Here is a 20,526-nt window from a genome sequence, read left to right as displayed (position 1 = left end):
AATATTAATAATGATTATCCCCCTGTGGTGAGATAGTCATTTTTGTTAGTTTTTCTTCATATTTTTGTTCATTTCACAATTATTCTACAAATATATATACTTTATAATTAGAGAAAATAAGATCAGATAAAAAATAAAACATTAGAAGGAAACAAAGAAGGATATAAGGTAGACTGATGGTCAGGTGATAAAAAGAAAGTAGATAAAAAGATAAAAAATTGAAGAAGATGTCTGGAAATAACATTTAAAGACAGTATTTTTATTTTTATTTTTTCATATTATATATATTTTTTATTGAAACATAATTGATTATACATATTTGTGGGGTACAGAGTTGACTATCAATACTTGTGTATGATATTTGCTGATCAAATCAGGATAACTAGCATATTAATTATTACAAAATGTAATCATTCTGTGTGTCCATTAACAGATTTCTTACTAACTCCTCTCCCCCTACCTCCAGTAACCACAGTTCTGTTCTCTCCTTCTGAAGGTTCAACATACTATTGTGATCCTTCCTTCCTCCTTCCCTCCCTCCCCTGTGCCCTTCCTTCCTTCCTTTCCTTTTTAGCCCCCACTTATGAGTGAGGACATGCTGTATTTCTTTTTCTATGCCTGGCTTATTTTACTTAATTTTTTCCAAGCTCATCCATGCTTCTGCAAATGGCAGAATTTCATCTTTTTAATGGCAGAGTAGTTAAGCTTTGTGCATATATTCTACATTTCCCTTATCCAATTGTCCATTGAGGGGCATTTAGGTTGATTCCATATCTTGGCTATTGCAAGTTGAATTGCAATAAACATGACAGTGCAGGTGTGCCTCTGACAAGATGATTTGCATTCCTTTGGGTATATAGACCCAGAAGTGGGACTGCTGGACCATATGGAACTCTATCTGTAGTTGTATGAGAAAACTCCATCCTGTTTTTCATAATGGCTGTACTAATTTAGAGTCCCACCAACAGTGTAGAAGGTTCCCCTTTCTCTGCATCCTCACCAGCATTTATTATTCTCTGTTTTTTTGATAATAGCCATCTAACTGCGGTGAGATGATACCTCATTGTGGTTTTGATTTGCATTTCCCTGATGATTAGTGATGTTGAGCATTTTTCATGTATCTGTTGGTGATTTGTATGTCTTTCTTTGAGAAATGTTTATTCAGCTCTTTTGCCCATTTGTTAATTGGATTGGTTTTTACTGTTAAGTTTTTTGTATATTGTATATTACTGTTAAATTCCTTGTATATTCTGGATACTAATCCCTTGTTGGATGTATAGTTTGCATATATTTTCTCCCATTCTGTAGGTTGTCTTTTCAATCTGTTGATTGCATCCTGTGCTGCACAGAAGATTTTGAGTTTGATCTAATGCCATTTGTTTTTTTCTTTTGTTGCCTGTGCTATTGAGGTCTTATGCACAAAGTCTTTGCCTAGTCCTACATCCTTAGTGTTTCTTCCTGTTTTCTTATAGGAATTTTATGGTTTGAGGTCTTACATTTAAGTCTTTAATCTGTTTTGAGTTGGTTTTGGTATACAGAGAGAGTTACAGGTCTGGTTTCATTCTTTGACACATGGATATCCATTTTTCTCAGCACCATTTATCAAAGAGGCTGTCCTTTCTCTAGCGTATTTTCTTGGTTCCTTTGTCAAAGACCAGTTGGTTGTAAGTATGTGGATTGATTTCTGGGTTCTCTATTCTGTTCCACTGGTCCGTGTGCCTGTTTTTATGCAAGCACCATGCCATTTTAGTTACTATAGCTTTGCAGTATAATTTGAAGTCAGGTAGTGTAATGCTTCTGACTTCTTTTTTTTTTTTTTTTTTTTGCTCAGGATTGCTTTGGCTAATTGGGGTCTTTTGCTGTTCCATATGAATGTTAGGATTGCTTTTTCTATTTCTGTGAAGAATGTCATTAGTATTTTGATGGGGATTGCATTGTCTGTAGATCACTTTGGGAAGTATGGATGTTTTCACAATGTTAATTCTTCCAATCCATGAACATGGGGTGTCTTTCTATCTTTTTGTGTCCTCCTTAATTTCTGTAAGCAGCAATTTCTAGTTTGCATCATAAAGATCTTTCACCTCCTTGGTTAAGCTTATCCCTAGGTATTTTTATTTTTTGGTAGCTATTGTAAATGCTCTTGCTTTCTTATCTTCTTTCTCTGCTATTTCATTGTTGGTATATAAAAAAGCTGCTGGTTTTTTATACTGATTTTGTATCCTGCAACTTTACTGAATTCGTTTATCAGTTCTAAGAGTTTATTGATAGAGTGTTTGGGTTTTTCTATATATAGGGTCATGTCATCTGCAAACAGGGACAACTGACTTCATCTTTTCCAATTTGGATGCCCTTTATTTCTTTCCCTTGCTTTATTGCTCTGATAGTACTTCTAATATTATGTTAGATAGAAGCAGTGAGAGTGGGCATCCTTGTCTTGTTTCTGTTCTTAACACAAGAGCTTTCTGTTCTTCCCCAATCAGGATGGTTCTGGTGGTGGCTATGTTGTATATGGCTTTTATTGTATGAGATACTTTCCTTTTATACCTAATTTGTTGAAAGTCTTTATGACGAAGGGATATTGAATTTTGTCCAATTATTTTTGTGCATCTATTGAGATAATCATATGGTTTTTGTCCTTGATTTTGTTAATGTAGTTTATCACATTTATTGACCTACTTGTGTTAAATCATCCTTGTATCCTTGGAGTGAATCTCACTTGATCACGATGTATAATCTTTGATGTGCTGCTGTGTTCTGTTTGCTAACAGTTTGTTGAAGATTTTTGCATGTATGTTCATAAAGGATATTAGCCTGCAGATTTATTATTATTATTTGTCATATCTTAGTCTGGTTTTGAGATCAGGGTGCTGCAGACCTCATGGAATGAGTTTGGGAGAATGGTCCCTGTTCCAATTTTTTGGAATAGTTTGAAAAGGATTGGTATTAATTCTTCTTTAAAGGTTTGGTAGAATTCAGCACTGAAGCCATCCAGTCCTGAGCTTTTCTTTGTTGTGAGGCTGCTGATTACTGCTTTGATCTTGTTGGTCAGTATTGGTCTGTTCAGGTTTTGTATTTCTTCTTGGTTCAGTTTTGTTAGGTAGTTTGTGTCCAGAAATTTATCCATTTCCTCCAGATTTTCAAATTTGTTGGCATATAGCTGTTCATAATAGTTTCTAATGGTTCTTTGTATTTCTTTGGTGTTGGTTGCAATGTCTCCTTTTTCATTTCTGATTTTTGTTTTTTAGGTCTTCTTTTGTCTTTATTTTATTTAGTCTAGCTAATGGTTTGTCTATTTTGTTTACTTCTAAGAAAGCCTACTTTTTGTTTTTTGATGTTTTGTATTGGTTTTTTTTTTTGTTCATTTTGGTTTGGTTTTTTTTGTTTGTTTGTTTCTAATTCATTTACTTCTACTCTGATCTTAATTATTTCTTTCCATCTACTAATTTTGGGATTGGATTGTTCTTATTTTTCTAGTTCTTTGAGGTGCAATGTAAGGTTGCTTATTTGAAATCTTTCTATATTTTTGATGCAAGCATTTATGCAATAAATTTCCTTCTTAGTATTTCTTTTGCAGTATCCCATAGGTTTTTGCATGATGTGTCTTTATTTTCTAGAAATTTGTGACTTCCTGTTTAATTTTTTCTTGGACTCATAGGTCATTCAGGAGCATATTGTTAATTTCCACATATTTGTATGGTTTCCAAAGTTTTGATTGTTATTGATTTTTAGGTTTAATCTGTTGTGGTTGGAAAATATATTTGAAATGATTTAAATGTTTTAAAAATTGTTGAGACTTGATTTGTGACCTAATATGTAGTCTATCTTGGAGAATGTTCTATGTGCTGATGAGAAGAATGTACATTTTGTAGTTGATGAATGGAATGTTCTGTAGACATCTGCATATTTCTGCCAAGTCTAATTGGTCTAAAGTGTCATTTAAATCCTGTGTTTCTTTGCTGATTTGTTGCCTGAATGATCAGTGTTGAGATAGGGGTGTTGAGATGTCCAGCTATTATTGTATTGGGGGTCTATCTCTCTCTTTAGGTCTGATAGAGTTTGCTTTATATATCCAGGTGCTCTGATGTTGGTTGTGTATATATTTATGATTGTTAAATCCTTTTGATGAATAGATCCCTTTATCATTATATAATGCCCTTCTCTATCTCTTTTTACAGTTTTTTGGTTTAAAGTCTATTTTATACAATATAAGAATAGTTATTCCTGCTCATGTTTGGTTCCATTTGTGTGGTATATCTTTTTCCATCCCTTCATTATTAGTCTGTTTGAATCTTCACCATTGAGGAGAGTTTCTTGTAGGCAGCATATAGTTGGCTCTAGTTTTTTAATCCTTTTAGTCAGTCTGTGTCTTTTGAGTGGGGACTACAATCCATTTACATTTAAGGTTGTTATTGAAAGGAATTGCCTTACTCCTGGCATTTTATCAATTTTTGCATGGCTGCTTTAAATATCTTTTGCTCCTTTCTTTCCCTCCCTTTTATTGTTTGTCTTCACTGGTTGTTGGTTTTTTGAGGTGATACAATATAGTTTCTTTCTCTTTGTCATTTTCATATCTGCTCTACTAGTGGGTTTTGTTCTTTCTTATGTATTCATGGTGGTAATTATTGTTTTTTGGGGGGTGGTTGTTTTTTTGGATTCTAGACATAGGACTTCCTTTAGGTCTGTTCAGGTAGTGTGAACTCCCTCAGTTTTCATTTCTCTGGAAAATACACTATTTCTCCTTCATTTCTGAAGGATAACTTTGCTGGGTATAGTATTCTTGGCTAGCAGGGTTTTTTCCTTTAGAACTTTGAATATATCATCCAATTCTCTTCTGGCCTATAAGGTTTCTCCTGAGAAATCTGCTGTTAGTCTGATGGAGACTCCCTTTTAGGTGACTTGATGTTTTTTTTTTTTTTTTCTTGCTGTTTTTAGGGTTGTCTCTTTGTCTTTGACTTTTGACAATTTGACTATAATATGTCTTGAAGAGGACCTTTTTAGATTGAATCTGTTTGGAGAACTTTGAGCCTCTTTGCTCTGAAAGCTTCTCTCTCTCCAAATACCTGGGAATTTTTCTGCTGTTATTTCATTGAATAGATTTTCAATGCCTTTTCCTTTCTCTTTCTCTTCCAGAACATCCATTATACAGATATCTGTATGCTTAAGGTTGTCTGATAGTTCTTGTATGTTCTCTTTTTGTTTGTGTGCCTTTTTTTTGTTTGTTTGTGTGCCCACGTTATTTCAAGAAGGCCATTTATGAGATCAGAAATTCTTTATTGTGCTTTCTCTAGCCTGTTGCTTAAGCTCTTGCTTATGCTTTTTATTTTGTTGAATGAATTCTTTAGTTACAGGAGTTCTACTAATTCTTTTTAAGGTATCTATCTCTTTTTTTACATTTCCTCTTTCATATCCTGGATATTTTTTCTCATTTTACTGGGTTGTCTATCTGAGTCTTCTTGTATCTCATTGAGTTTCCTTAAGATTATTGCTCAGAATTTCTTTTCAGTCATTACAAAGATTTCCTGCTGTTGGGGGTCTGAGACTTGACAATTATTTTATTCCTTTGGTGGTGTCATGTTTTCTCCTTTTTTTTTTTTATTTCTAGTATCCCTATGTTTATTACTGGTCATCTGGTGGAGCAGTTGCTTCTTCTGTTGTCTGTGAGTGCTTCTGTGGCCTATTCACTGGGGGAACTCAGTGGTTCCTTGCTGAAGTGAGCAACACTGTGTTGGGTCATTGAGAATGTAGGTGACATCTTGGGTTCTTGGGAGAAGTGCTTGCATGCCCTGTCACTCATTGGCAAAGATGGGTGACCCTGGGTGGACTTGCTGGCACAGCGGCTAGTGTATCTTGTCCTAGATTGGTGTACTGGAGTGTATTGAATCCCCTTGGCTCGAGTGAACACCCCTGGAAGGGTTTTTTCTTTCCTCTTTTCTGGAGGCAGAGGCTTCTCTTAGTTCTTTGCTTCTCCCTCTTTCCTTTTTCCTTCTGCCTGGTAAAACACAGGAATACCTGGATCTGGGTGAGGTGAAGCTGGTGGTGCCCTGGCTGTATGTTGGTTGGGAGAGGGATGAACTTCTGTGTAGGGAGAAGGATGGAAGTAACTGCATGAGCTTTGGGGCTGGGTGGTGGAATGGTGGTGGCCATAAAGTTGTGCTTTCCTCTGTGTTTCAGGAGGTGGATTGCCAAGGGCAGAGCTGCTGAGTCTCTTTTCAGGAAGTGGGCAAGGCCACTAGGCAGGGTTGCAGGGAGAAGGCCCATGACCTGACCATCTGCTTCTGGGTAGTAGGCAGGGTTGCTAGGCTGGCCTGCAGTGAAGTGGCCTGTCTAGCTGCCTCTGGGCAGGGGGCAGGGTCACTAGGTAGTCTTGCAGTGAAGTGGCTGGTGTAGCTGCTTCTGGGACTGTTGGCAAGGCTGCTAGGCAAGACCGCTCAGGACCAACCTTCCTGGCCACTTCTCTGGGAGGGGTGTACATAGTTTATTTCCACTGGCCCAAGGTCATATTCATTAGGATAGAGACCTATGAACTGTTTCTTTGGCTTGGGGGTGCAGGTACACACAACTCAGTCGGCTGGTGGGGCTGGGGATAGAGGGAGGAATGGGGTGTGGTCTGCCTGAGGAGAGTCTGCCTGTCTGCTCTCTGGCTGGAGACATGGGGGTCAGTTCAACAGGACTATGGCTGGCTTCCCAGACTGCAGAACAGAGTCACAGCCGCTGTGAGCCCAGGCTTCATGCCACCCAGATCAGGGCATTATAGCCTCTCCTATGTGGGCACTGGGTGGAGAGCAGAGCCTTAAGGCTGGGAAAGTGCTATGTCTCCTGGCCCTAGGGCAGGGAGTGCTCCCATAACAGCTCTGGTTTCAAGGTGGCACCATCATCAGGTCCTGTATTGACTTGGATCATGAGGGAGTGGGGAGTGTACATTTTGTGCTAGTGTTCTTGCCTCTATTACTACTTTAGTGATGTATAGTTGTGAAAGTAAACTCCTACAGGAAGAGACTATGTTTACTTGCCTTGACTCACAGTATATGCCTTGTTTCAGTGTCAGAGAGATAAGTGCCAGAAAATAAGCTGCACATTGCATTGGTGACAGTAGTTAACTGGCAACAGAAGGGATAAGAATTAACTGATGGTTGATGGCTTCTACGGTGGTCCTTCTAAAATTCTCCATTGTGTGTCATTAATCCTGTTTTTTACCAACCAGTCCAAAAGGTGAAGCATGAACTCATCCTAGTAAAATGTAATACAGCATTGATTAAGTAACTATTTGAATTTTACATCTATAGTAACAATAGCTATAGATCTGCAATAACCATCTTCCATAAAATTATAGGGCATAATGTTGTGTGTTTATGTCTGGCTAATTCATGAGGTACACAGAAAATGATAAATATCTATAAAAGATAGTCTTAAAATTTCCACTACTGTTTCATTTTTGCTAACATTAAATTCACTTCCCTGACAGCAAACAGCAGCTTAACATGTTTTCCAATATATATTTGGATATTCCCCTTTAATTAAGATTCGTCAACTTCCCCATTAGCGTACTCACTCTCTCCTTCTAACAGGATAGCTCTATCAATCATGCTTCATGGTTTATGTAAGTAAACTAAATGGTTATGTGGAGCCACCATCAATAAAGAGTAAACTCCCCTTGAAGCTTCCACTTAATTGTTTATCCCCCATCTGTCCCACTAGTTTTGTCCTACTCCCCCTTTTGATTACTACACTCAATTTGGTTAAGTTTTATAATGAACTTTATAAAGGCTTTGAGGAGTCTGATGCCATGTGTTGCAGAATTTTTTAAGGGAAGAGCTACATGGTATTAGTTATTGAGAGCTACTATGAATAAAAAAGAGTAAAATCAACAAATTATCCAGAGGACAATTCTCTTTAGCCAAAGAGGTCAGATTGATAGACTGGTTTCTACCATATCTGGTTCCACTGAATCCCACATTAGATTTTCAATGCAGGTACTACCAGATATTTGCTATGGTCATAAAAATAAAGATTCTCAATAAAGCATTCATACAATGTGAATTTCTGTAGTAAAATGTTCTAATATGCTCTGCAAGATAAATAAGTTTAAAAAACGTATAGGTAGATGACGACATGTTTGAGCAGCTGCATAATACTGTTGGTTACATTTTCATAAATAATTCGAGGATGTTTATCAAAAAGTAATTTTATTTGTGGAATAGTTCATCTTAAAATCCCTGTTTTCAGTAATATTAATACCAGCTAACATTTATCCACTACTTACTTTTTTCAAAGCACCTTGCCTGTATTAATTCAGTTTAATGTCACAATAAATCTATGAGGTGGAAAGTATTATTTTGCTTATTTTATAAATGAGAAAAGTAAGGGAGAGGGTAGTTATATAACTTTCCCAAGGTCACACAGCTAGTAAATAGTTATCTAGGTAGTAAGTGTATGACTGGGACTACACATTAGTCTCCTGATACAAGCCCCATCCTCTTTATCCAACATGTTTCCACAGGAGTTGAGAGAGAGGTGGGGATGTGGGGATGAGGACTTTGAAGACAAATGGACCTGAATTCAAATTTTGATTCTGCTATTTGTTTGCTGTGAAATATGAGGCAATTACTTCACCTCTTTGAACATTTTTGTTATCTGTAAAAATCAAGAATAAGAATATCACATCAATGATATAGGAGCAATAACATACATCGAAGCACTTAGTGTTAATGGTACATAGTAGTGACCTTTTTGTTTTTATTACTCTGTGTGCTTTAAATCTTATAGCTAGGTTGCATGTGAAAGAATAGGAATATGAAGATAATTTATAGGTAGGTACCATTTTCCTTTATGAGTCTTATGTTTCAAACTGTAATATTTGCTTTCATTTTAGTCTATTTCACTTTCTTTTAGGAATCTGCACATGCTCTCACCCTGCCCCAAATGCTCTTCCTAATCTCTTGACTCTCTAACCAACGCCAACACATTTTTCAGGTTTAAACTCAAGAATCATTTCCTCTTTAAAACTTTCTTTGATGCCGTTGGCTATTCTTACAGAATTCATGTAAAACTCAAATTTATGCATAAATATTTTGTAAGTGCCTCCAGTGGGGTTAGGGAATTCTGCTAGGGCTATATAGAATTGACTTGTTTGTTAGCTTCTGTTAGCAGTTTTCCCAGACTTTTGGATTTTACAAACCTTGAACATTTGAAAAAATAAGGACTGCCATAAAATTGCCAACTTTTTCTTTTCTAGGTAGTACATAATAAATAATTGCCATTGAGAAACCAACCTAAATGTCCATCAATGGATGACAGGATAAGGAAAATGTGGTATATATACACAATGGAATACCACTCTACCATAAAAAGGAATGAAATTCTGCCATTTGCTGCAACATGGATGAGCTTGGAGAAAATTATGTGAAGTGAAATAAGTCAGGCACAGAAAGAAAAATAACACATGTCCTCATTTATAAGTGGGAGGGAGGGAGGGAGGGAGGGAGGGAAGGAAGGAAGGAAGGAAGGAAGGGAAAGAAAGACCATAATAAAACATTGAACTTTCAGAAGGAGAGAACAGAAGTAGTATAGTTACTAGAGGAGGGAAAAGGGGTAGGGAAGGGTGGATTGGTAGAAATGCGGCAAGGGACACAAAAAGTAATTACAATTGGTGATGATGAACATGCTAATAATATTGATTTGATGACCACATACTGGATGCAAATACTGATAGTCAACTCTGTACACCTAAATATGTCTAAATAAAAATAAATAAATAAATAAATAACTGCCATTTACTACCACAATTCTTTTACAAAAGAAAGGATATTTGGATACCAAAATATATAATCTGAGGATTTTTTAAAAATATAATAAATTAGGCTTAGTGGAAAACTTCATTCAGGAGTGGGGTCTGCATAATCAGGGGACAGACATTGGGGAATCTCCTGCTTTTTGCCCCAATTTGATATAGTTCTTAGATGCCATTTCTCATTCAATTTCACACTTCTAGTGCAGTGCCCGCTGTGTAGCAGGAAATATTCAATTAATATTTATGAATGAGACAACAAATCTGCCTCTGAGCAAATGCCTCTGAGATCCAGGGTAATGACTACAGCACAGAGCACCCATGAGATCACACCAGCAATGGTGAGGGAGTGGCGGAAGGGTGTGTGTGTGTGTGTGTGTGTGTGTGTGATAGATGGGACTCTGTGTGTGTGTGTGTGTGTGTGTGATAGATGGGACTGTGTGTGTGTGTGTGTGTGTGTGTGTGTGTGTGTGTGTGTAAACTGGTACAATTTACTTCACAAGTTTTCTCGGTACCACCATTTAGAAGTAGATTTTATGCAGAGTTATTGGTGAGATTGTCCTGTGGGGGAACAGAGGAGAAAGCACGGGCAGGAAGTAAGTTACTGAGGCATATCACTGTAGAGAGAAACTGACACCCTTCCTGGGACTCTAACTGTAAAAACGTTCTATGTGACATCCAAAGTGGATTAAGAATTATAAGTATACCTACTATAAATATATAAAATACATTGAGTGTTTATTATGTGCCCGGCACTGTTCTAAATTCTTTCTATTCGTTATCTCATTTAATCATTATATCAACCTGTTAAAATAGATTCAATTACTATTGCCTTGTACAGATGAGGAAACTGAGGCTTGTGGAGGTTAAATAATTTGTCCAGGGTCACACAGTTAGCCAGTGAGAGGTCATTCTCAACCCTGATCTGTCTTTAGAGCTCACCAAAACTCTCAGCAAAACTCCTTTCTAGCCACATATTTTTATAATGAGCACAATTTTTGTATGACTTGGTTTTCATTTGAAAAATAAGGAGGAAATTAAAATGCTTCTTCCTATCCAGGATTTTAAAGCTGTCAGGGCATTCAGTTTTTCTACTTAAAAAGTGTATGACCATAAGCAAGTTCCTTAAGTTCTTTGAACTTCCATTTCTACATCTCTAAAATGGGGATGAAAGCCCTTCTCTCTATATTTTTAGGAGAATCAAAACAGCTGGCAAAGGGTCTTGATTATAAAGGGGCTTTAATAAACATTAATTCACTATGGGGCCCATTAAGATAAAATGACATTTTGAAATTAAAATCATATTAAATATTAGCAATAGGATGACAACAAATAGATCACTGCTCTGGTGGATAAAGGTGCCTATATTTACACAATTCTTTAGAGGATTATCGTTGCTGCAGCCCTCATTTTAATTAAGTGTGCAGAGATCAGACATTGCAGCACAGGAAGAAGTTTATACTTGATTTACACCACAGATGCACATTTTCAGCATCCAGACATCCCATTCCTTGGCTAAAGATATAACAAGCTACTTCAGCAAACCTGATATTGCAAAATAAATGGAAAATGCTTAATCATTTAAAAAGATATACCAAAGAACGGAAAGGCCAAAGCATGCACTGTACCAGTGAGGAAAGTTAACCAGCAGGAAGTCTCCTCTACTTTTTAAAAGGCTGACAAATGGCTTCAATTAGGCAGGCAGGATATAAAACCAAAACAGCTCATCTCTATCATTTTTTACATATAAACACATACAGAAATAAAATGAATATTTCTATACGTAGTCTCATTTTTGGCAAAAATATAATTCATGGAGAAAAATCAAGTTGCAGAGAAACATGTAAAATATGAACTTATTTTGTAGAAACAATGTCAAGCCCCACCTGTGTCTGAGTATGCATCTGTGTGTGTTTGTGTGAATATGGAGAAGGTATGAAAAGTTCATACCAGGCTGTCACCTTGGGCACCTCAAGACAGGCCCCTCTAGAGAGAGTTTGGGGGAGATTTTTGTTTCTTGATCATTTTTACATTCCTTTGCTAAATATAATGAACAAACATTATTTTGAAACAAAGACATTTAAAGATTTTAAAAAGTATATTATTTTTCATCCATCCGTTCATTCATTAATTTATTCATCATCCAATATTTATTGAATCCTTAGTGATGACCATTTAAATAAACCAAGTTGGTTGTCTCTGTGAACTGTTCGACCTGACTTTTCAGGGATGTGCCAGCTAAATTTGGCCGCATTTGCGGGATTAGCAATGTGGTTCTGCGTTCTTCCCTAGAATCTTGCCCTATTCCCCTTTGGAATTAATGGGGTACATTAAATTCAAACCAATTGGACTTCACTCATTTTCTTCTTATCTACAGTTACTGCAGTAGAAGGAAGGTTGATTGACTCCCAAGTTCCATTGAATTGTAGGTGGCCATTGGTGGACAGAATATGGTTGAGTCAAAAGACCAGTTGAAGTTCTGACATTCATTAACCAGTTATGTAATATTTGCATGCTACTTCCTTCTTTTTGAACTTCAGCACTGTCTTCTCTTCTTAAGTAATAATATCTATTTCAGAGTATGGCTGTAAAGCTCAAATAGAATGAGATATAGAAAGCATCAATAAATTGCAAAGTGATGGATAAGTGTATAGTACTATTTCCCCACAAAGATTTTGTAATTTGCTTCCTAACAGAGAACAATAACATATGTTTATAATTATTTGCAGATTTCCACTTGAGGCAAGACTATAATAAGCTTGAATGGCACTCAGAAGGTTTAGTTAGTCCCGAAAGCAACAGCTAACATATTAGGCAAATGTGATTTCTTCCTGGTAATGACAGCAAACCCAATTAACAAACGAGCATATCTGACCTGGTGTAGTCGTCTTCTACAAGCATGTGCTTTGGAATTGGTGAATACCTTCCTGGAGAGATGGGTGGCAGGGAGGTTTTATATTCTAAAGTGCCATTGTTGCCAGAGAGTAGATGGTTTTCCATCGATGGAGAATAAGCTAAGGGGTGGGGGGGAAAAAAGAAACCTGTTATGTGGGTGCTTCAATGTGTCATACTATACTTCAGAGGATGTGTTAAAAATAGAAAGACTTTGCTTCATGCCAAGGATTTTCTTGTCCTCCAAGAGGGGGGAATTGCTGTTTGTTTGCATTTAATATATACAAGTACATGGTGACCTTTAAGATTGGAAAGATGCAATGACAACTATATCTGTAACTCCAGTTAGTACAATTAGGTGAAAAAAAGAATTGGAGGAGAGATCCAGTACACAAATTTCAGAATGATGATTAATTTCCTATTGAAATAAAAATGTTAGCTTTCTAATTGCAGAGCTCACATTCTTTTCACATAATTAATATCCAATCATCAAAAGCAAAAGGCTCCTAGGGAGCAGGTTCTTGTATAAGACTTTCTCCCAAAACATGCTGTATTCCGATCCCAGAAAGGCCAAGAACTCTGGCCTTTCTTTTCCATTCTTTCTGCCTAATTTTTGTCCCTTTTAGGTGATTGAAAACATCTCATAAGTGGGTCTCCTGCCCCTCTTTCTCTCCTTAAATCCATTTTATACATTGAGATGAAATAAACCCTTCTGAAACCCAGCTCTAATCATGCTGTTCTCTTGCTTAAATGCTTTCTATTGCCACTATATATTGAATATAGTAAAAACTCTCCTTTTTGCCATTCTTATAAAATTAATCAATTTTGATATTCCACTTACACATATTCTATGCTCCTCAAACATAGCCTGTGCTTCCTGACATCCGCACTTTTGTTCCACTGAATGAACTACCTACAATTTATGTTTCCTATGCTATCTCAGATGTTGAAATTGCATCCATTCCTTGATACCATTCAAATGCCACCCTCTGCATAAAGATTTTTCTCATCTTCCAAAGACAGATGATGTATCTCCTTTCTTTGAGTTCCCAAAGGACACTTATTTTTACCTCTCCTATGGTATATACATCCCTCTTATTCTGTGAAATATTGCTGCTATTTACATATCTGAGTTAGCATTCCTTCCAACTAAGTTCCCTAAAAGCCATGATCATATCTCCTTTGCCTCCTACATATTATTTTACAAGGTATATTGCACATATTAAGTTACTCAATACATACTTCTTGAATTGACTAGAAAGGCTTGTTTTCTCCCTTTTGTATCTTTGACCTTGACCTTATATGTCCTCATAAAGTGGCTCACAGTCTCAAGGACTTAAAAAAAAAAAATCATCCATTTTGAAAAACTCTGAAAATTAAAACTGTTTTGTGTCTTAAGGTAAAGTTGGTTTCAGCTGACTGCCTGCTTGAAAAAAAACAAATATATTTGGGGCAAGCCATTTTAGTATCATCACTAAGAAAAGCAATAGCTAACATAATGGTTAGGTAACAAAATTATTCAACCCTTAAATTTCTCTGAAGAGAAACACTTAAATCTAAAAGGAGTTAAAAAAAACTTGCTTAAGAGCCTAGTACCAATTACTGGCAGGTCTTGAAGACATCTTGAGTTCCCAGTCTCACAATTGGACTCTCAAAATTTCAGCATGAGCGAGTTTACTGATGTCAACAAAACTGTCCCTTAAATTTACAAAAAAAAAAAAAAAAAAAAAAGGGAATTGCTTCTAAATCTAGTCCCTAAAGACAGAACCTTAGGTAAGGTTTTTGTTGGCCTGTTAAGAAGAGGAGAAAACATGGGGATTGAGTAGAAGTGGACTTTTGTGAGGACCCCAACATAGTGTTTCATTAGTTAATTGTTAACTGTTGCCCTAGAAGCCGCTATCCCTAACCCACCTCTACTGCCACAGTGACTGATAATTTTCTCTGGCTTCCTTGCCAATATAACAAATTCAGGTAAAGGTAAGAGCTATAATGGTGATTGAGGATCATAATTTTGTTACTCAAGCACAAAATCCCTGCCTTCAGGAAGAAGCATAGGGCTGTCTCTGGTCTATTTTACCAGCCTCTCTTTTCCACTCAGCTACTACATTAAGCCTTTCCATAATGATGGACCTGCCAACTTATCAGGATGTCCCACTTTCAAAACACTAGGTAAAGGCTTGCAAGATAACATGGGCATGAAGCATAGGATACTCCCTCTGAAGTATTTCCAGAAGCTAGATGTGAGGGAAAGTGCAAGCAGAAGCCATTGCTGATAGTTTTTGTAGAACTGCAATTTGGCAAACCTGGCATGCTATTTGAAGATGACACTGGTGTGGTACTTACAGTGAGTAATATCAGGTGGACCATAAGGATCCGTCATATAAATGGTGGTGGGTTTGCCAACTTTTAGATAAACTACATCTGATGTGTTCTTCAATATTGCTACAGCCTCTTCATGTGTTACTTCTTCTAAACTGTAGTTGTTTACCTGGAGGAGAGAAAAATTCAATATTAGAGTTACACCTATGCAGCTGAAGAGAAATATTCAAGCAAAAAGATATCTGGAATTGTGACCTTCTTTAAAAATTAGATTGTAATAATTACAGTCCAGTACCTATATCATATTTTGTCAAATAAGGTACAGTAGTTAATGCTATGAAGCAAGATTGCTTCTGCCTTTTTCTATGAGAAAGTGACGTATTATAATGGAATTTAGAATAGTATTTGTGGAAAAGGGAAATGAGTGGTCAAATGCCTTTCTTATTTTGCTATAGTTTTTGTGATTACAAAAGTAATATTTATTCACTGAAGAAAACTAAAAAAAAAAAAAAAGAAGAAGAAAATAAAAATTATTAGTAATCTCCCTGATAACAATTTGGGTATGTTGTCCCCCCAAAGGCCAAAATCTGATCCCCAATGTGGCAGTGTTGGGAGCTGTTTGGATCATGGGGGCAGATCCCTCATGAATACATTAATATGTTGGGGGGGGGTAGTGAGTGAATTCTTGCTCTATTAGTTCCCACGAGAGCTGATTGTGTAAAGGACCCTGGCACCTTCCTTCTCTGTTTCTCGCTTTCTCTTGCTATGTGATCTTGCACCCACTGGCTGCCTGCCACTTTCCACCATGAGTAGAAGTAGCCTAAGGCCTGCACAAGATGCAGCTGTCCCAGAATCGTGAGCCAAATAAACCTCTTTTCTTTATAAATTACCCAGTCTCAGGTGTTTATACTACAGCAACACAAAAACAGACAAATACACTCCCTACTTGGATATATTTCTTTAAATTGTGACTATATTATATACATTGTTTTGGAAGCTGCTTTTTAAATCTAGAGTGCTTATATATCCATAACATTAATATACTTTAACAACATGACTTTTGCTTTCTACAGAGTATTGTGTTGAATGGCTATAACATAAAGATTTTTTTTAATTTAATTTATTTTTTTTTCATTGTATATGTTTATGGGGTACAGTTTCTTGTTTCAATACATGACATATTGTATAATGATCTAATCAGAATAGTTAGCATATCAATCACCTAAACATTTATCATTTCTTTGTGGTTATAACATTCAAGATTCTCTTTTCCAGCTAATTTGAAATACACAATACAATATTATTAGCTATTGTCACCCTAGGGCACTAGAACTTATTCTTCCTATCTAACCATAACTTTATAGATTTAACTAATCTCTTACTAGTGGATGTTCAGTTTGCTTCTAATATTCTGCTACTATAAATAATGGTGCAATAAATCTTTTTCTATATTTGTGCATAACTTTGATGGTTTCTTTGGGATAAATCATACAAGTGCACTTGCTGAAGCAAACTGTACGAACATTATTAAGACTTTTGATACCTATTCCTGAAGTGCCATCTACAAAGAGGAAACAGTTAACTCTCATACCAGCACTATATGAGAGCCCACATTTCCCTACAACTTTATCAAACCCACATTTCATCACTTTAAAAAATTTTCCCATGAAAATATCATTTAACATTAGTCTATTTTCTAAGCAAAGAGTGCGGACATTTGAACACAGGGCTTTGCAGGTGAGCAAGTTCAAGGGTACCTAATTGCCATCAGCTTTAACAGAAATACCTTTTTCATTGCACAGAAAAGCCTGTGATACATGTGCAATTCTTACTTTGTGGCAATGGCATTACAGTGGATCTCTGCAGCATTTTTCTGAAATGATCTAAAGTAGTACCTTCAGAAAGACTGAGTCTTTGAGTAAATGAGAATCAGCAGTTATAAAGTATTTCAAATACCTAGGTTATCCTTATTTGACTTCTAGTTTTTTAAAAATAAATTTTATTGTATATATTTTAGGTTTATAACATGATATTATGGGATAAATGGATAAATATGAATAGTGAAATTGTTACTATAGTGAAGCAAATTAGCATATCCATCATAACACATAGTTACTATTTTTGTGTGACAAGGAGCAGCTAAAATCTAGTTATTTAACAAAAATCTCTAATATAATACGATTTTATTGATTATAATCTTCATGTTGTACATTAGATCGCTAGACTAGTTCATCCTACATATCTGCTACTTTGTATCCTTTGAACTACATCTCACCATGCCTCTCCCTCCCCAACCACTGTTTTATTCTCTCTCTCAATATATACAACCTTTTTTGTTTGTTTAAGATGCTGCATGTAAGTGAAATCATGCAATATTTTTCTTTCGTTGTCTAGCTTATTTCACTTAGCATAATGACCTCCAGGTCTATCCACGTTGTGGCAAATGGTAGCATCACTTTCTTTTTTAAGGCTGAATAATATTCCACTGTATAGATTTACCATAATTTCCTTACTCATTCTTCTGTTGACAGACACATAGGTTGTTTCAATATCCTGGCCATTGTGAATGCTATAATGAACATGACATTGTAGATATTTTTATGAGGTGGTGATTTCATCTTATGTAGGTATATGACTGAAGAGAGATTGCTGGGTCATATGGTAGTTCTATTTTTAATTTATTCAGTAACCTCTACACATACTGTTTTTCATGATGGCTGCACCAATCTACATTTCCAAGAGAGTGCAAGGGTTCCCTTTTCTCTGCACCAGTCCCAACAATTGTTATTTCTTGTCTTTTTTATAATAGCCATTCTAATGAGTGTGAAGTGATATTTCATGGGGGTTTTGATTCACATTTCCCTGATGATTAGTGATTTTGAGCATCTTTGCATATACCTGTTGGCCATTTTTGTGCCTTCTTTAGAAAAATGTCTATTAAGATCCTTTGCCTATTTTTAAATCAGGTTTTTTGTTTCTCTACTATTGAGTTGTATGAGTTCTTTATAAATTTTAGATATTAACCTCTTATCAGATATTTGGTTTGCAAATATTTTTTCCCAATCCATGGGTCGCTGTCTCACTTCTTTGACTGTTTTCTTGGTTTGATGTAGTCCCATTTATTTATTTTTGCTATTGTAGCCTGAGCTTTTGATGTGATAGCCAGAAAATAATCATTGCCAAGGCCAATGTCAAGGAGCTTTTTCCTTATGTTCTCTTCTAGGACGTTTATGGTTTCAGATCTATGTTTAGGTCTTTTACCCATTTTAAGTTGATTTTTGTGTATGGTGTAAGATTAGGGTTCAGTTTCATTCTTTTGCATGTGGAAGTCCAGTTTTTTCAGCACCATTTGTTGGAGAGACTATCCTTTCCCCACCGTGTCTTCCTGGTGCCCTTACTGAAAATTAGTTGATCATGTATGTTTGAATTTATTTTGGCCACCTTCTTTTAATGGAGTGATTCTTTAGTTACTTTCTGCTGAAATGATGTAGAATGAAAATTAATGTGCCAGTAATATTGGATTGGGTCTCTATAGTACATATTCTTGTGCTATTTAATTAGCACTTAGTCACATAATACCTTGCAGCACTGCTGTTTATTTACTTATTTATTTTGCTTCATGTTATATAAATTCCATGTGCCAGTTACTCCTTGATGGTGAAGCCCAAGTTAAGAACCCTGGAGCTGGAGGGTATTATACCTGACTGATGTGTTTGAATTCTGACCATGAGCTCTCCATTAAGCTATAATCTCCTCTATAGGTTCTCATACTTCTCTTCTAGACAAGTGACATTCTCTGAAATCATTTTGTATTTTCAGTGCCTGGCATTTGTTCATTCATTCGTCAAATGTTTACTGCATACCTATGTTTTGCCAAGTATTGTTCTAGCTATTAGGGTTATGGTAAACAAAAAAATGATAATCATACTCATAGAAAACACTGATATAGCCCATATTACACACCAGGCACTATTTTAAAGTATTTTACATGTATTAACACAATCAAAACTCACAAAAACCTGTGAGGTAGCTATTATAATTGCTCTCTTTTTATGCATAAGAAAAGCATGTTTCCAAGAAGTTAAAAAACTTGCCCAAAGTCATTGATCTGATAAGTGGTAGAGGCAAAACTCAAAGCCAGGGAGTTTGGCAGCAGAGGCCATACTCTTAACCACTCAGCTATACTGCATCTTCCAGATAGACGAAGTCCCTGCTCTCATGAAATTCAATTTTAATAGCACACAGCTGTTTGTGAAATGACTAAATAGAAGAACAGATTCATGCAGAGAGAAAGAATGTATAAGGACTATAGATATGAGGAACACAACTGATGATGGCAGCCCTTAATAACAGAAACAACAAAAACAATAGCAATAATTATGAGCTAACATTTATTTAATACTTACATGCCATATAGTTTGGGAGTACTATGTCATATATTTTGACATGAATAATATAAATAATCATCACTATATTTCTATGAGATAGACACTAACAGGTCTACTTTATATATTAGAAACACTGATATTTGAAGAGGTCAACTTGCAACATAGAGATCACACAGACTCCTAGTGGCAAAGTCATCAGTTGGATCACAGGTCTCCTGAAAAGATGAAAATGAGACTGTCCTTGACATTGAATGTCCTTGACATTGGTTCATTGAAACCTAGAGCTTGCATCATCTATTCTTTCTCCCTTTAGAAGAAGAGGATCTCCTTCCAACTTTACATAAAAAGTAACATAAATTTCAAAGTATTATAAAAGCTGAGTAATCATACTTCTTGCTGAATCCAGTGGTGACAGTATATTGTATCATCCTAATACACCGACATTGTCAAAATAAATAAGTAAAATAGAAAGTAGCTTAACATACATCACTGTCTCTTCCAAACCTTATTATATATTTGATTAATCACTTATTTTAAGGCAGTACCACTTGTGTCTAGATAATGAATATTTATAATGATGCTCATGTTTAATGGTTTAAAATGTGTATGATGTGCATGAAAGTGGGTTTTTTACCTCAAAAAATGATTGCCTAAGGCAATTTCTGAATATTGTGATCACCGCCCCCAGAAATCCCTATACTGTAAAAACAGAAAAAAAGCAAAGAAAAAACAGAAGAAGAACAGCATTTAGGGGCATCACATAGAGGGTACAACAAGCCAATGGAAAGAGACCCCAAAGGCTAGAAACTGACTGGATTAGATTGTAAGCAGCACCAAAGCTCTGTTTCTCTCCCAAGGGTTTGTGGTCTCTCTCCCCAGGGTACAGAAAATACACAGCTAATTAGATTATCAGTGAAAGTGAGATGTGACCAGTGCTTAATTAAATTGTATCTTTTGCTCTTTTTAAGGTGGCTACTAAAACAATCCAGAAACTGTTACCTTCAAGCATATTTTCAGACAGTGATTTTGCTAACACTCTGAGACCATGAGGAAAATCTTTAGATCAGAAAGCAGAAGCTGAGGAAAGGGTGGAAGTGAGAAGAGGGCAAAGAGAGGATATTGGGGGAAATAACAGCGGTAGTT

The 20,526-nt window shown here is 36.1% G+C and overlaps 1 protein-coding gene across 11 annotated transcripts in view; it reads right to left on the bottom strand.

Moving 5' to 3' along the window:
- The window catches only part of DLG2 (discs large MAGUK scaffold protein 2), a 2,032,915-nt gene that overhangs the window by 434,755 nt on the left and 1,577,634 nt on the right, over window positions 1–20,526 (bottom strand). For all 11 annotated transcript variants that reach the window (XM_063094161.1, XM_063094165.1, XM_063094169.1 and 8 more), the window contains 2 exons: window positions 15,020–15,164; window positions 12,660–12,798 (listed from right to left, as the gene is read on the bottom strand). In XM_063094161.1, coding sequence (XP_062950231.1) covers window positions 12,660–12,798; window positions 15,020–15,164 — 284 coding nt within the window. The remainder of the gene's footprint in view (window positions 1–12,659; window positions 12,799–15,019; window positions 15,165–20,526) is intronic.

The sequence above is a fragment of the Cynocephalus volans genome, chromosome 4 (assembly GCF_027409185.1).
Source record: "Cynocephalus volans isolate mCynVol1 chromosome 4, mCynVol1.pri, whole genome shotgun sequence".
NCBI classification, from domain to species: Eukaryota; Metazoa; Chordata; class Mammalia; order Dermoptera; family Cynocephalidae; genus Cynocephalus; species Cynocephalus volans.
The sequence above is the reverse complement of the archived record's forward strand: the minus strand, read 5'-3'. Positions and strand labels throughout refer to the sequence as shown.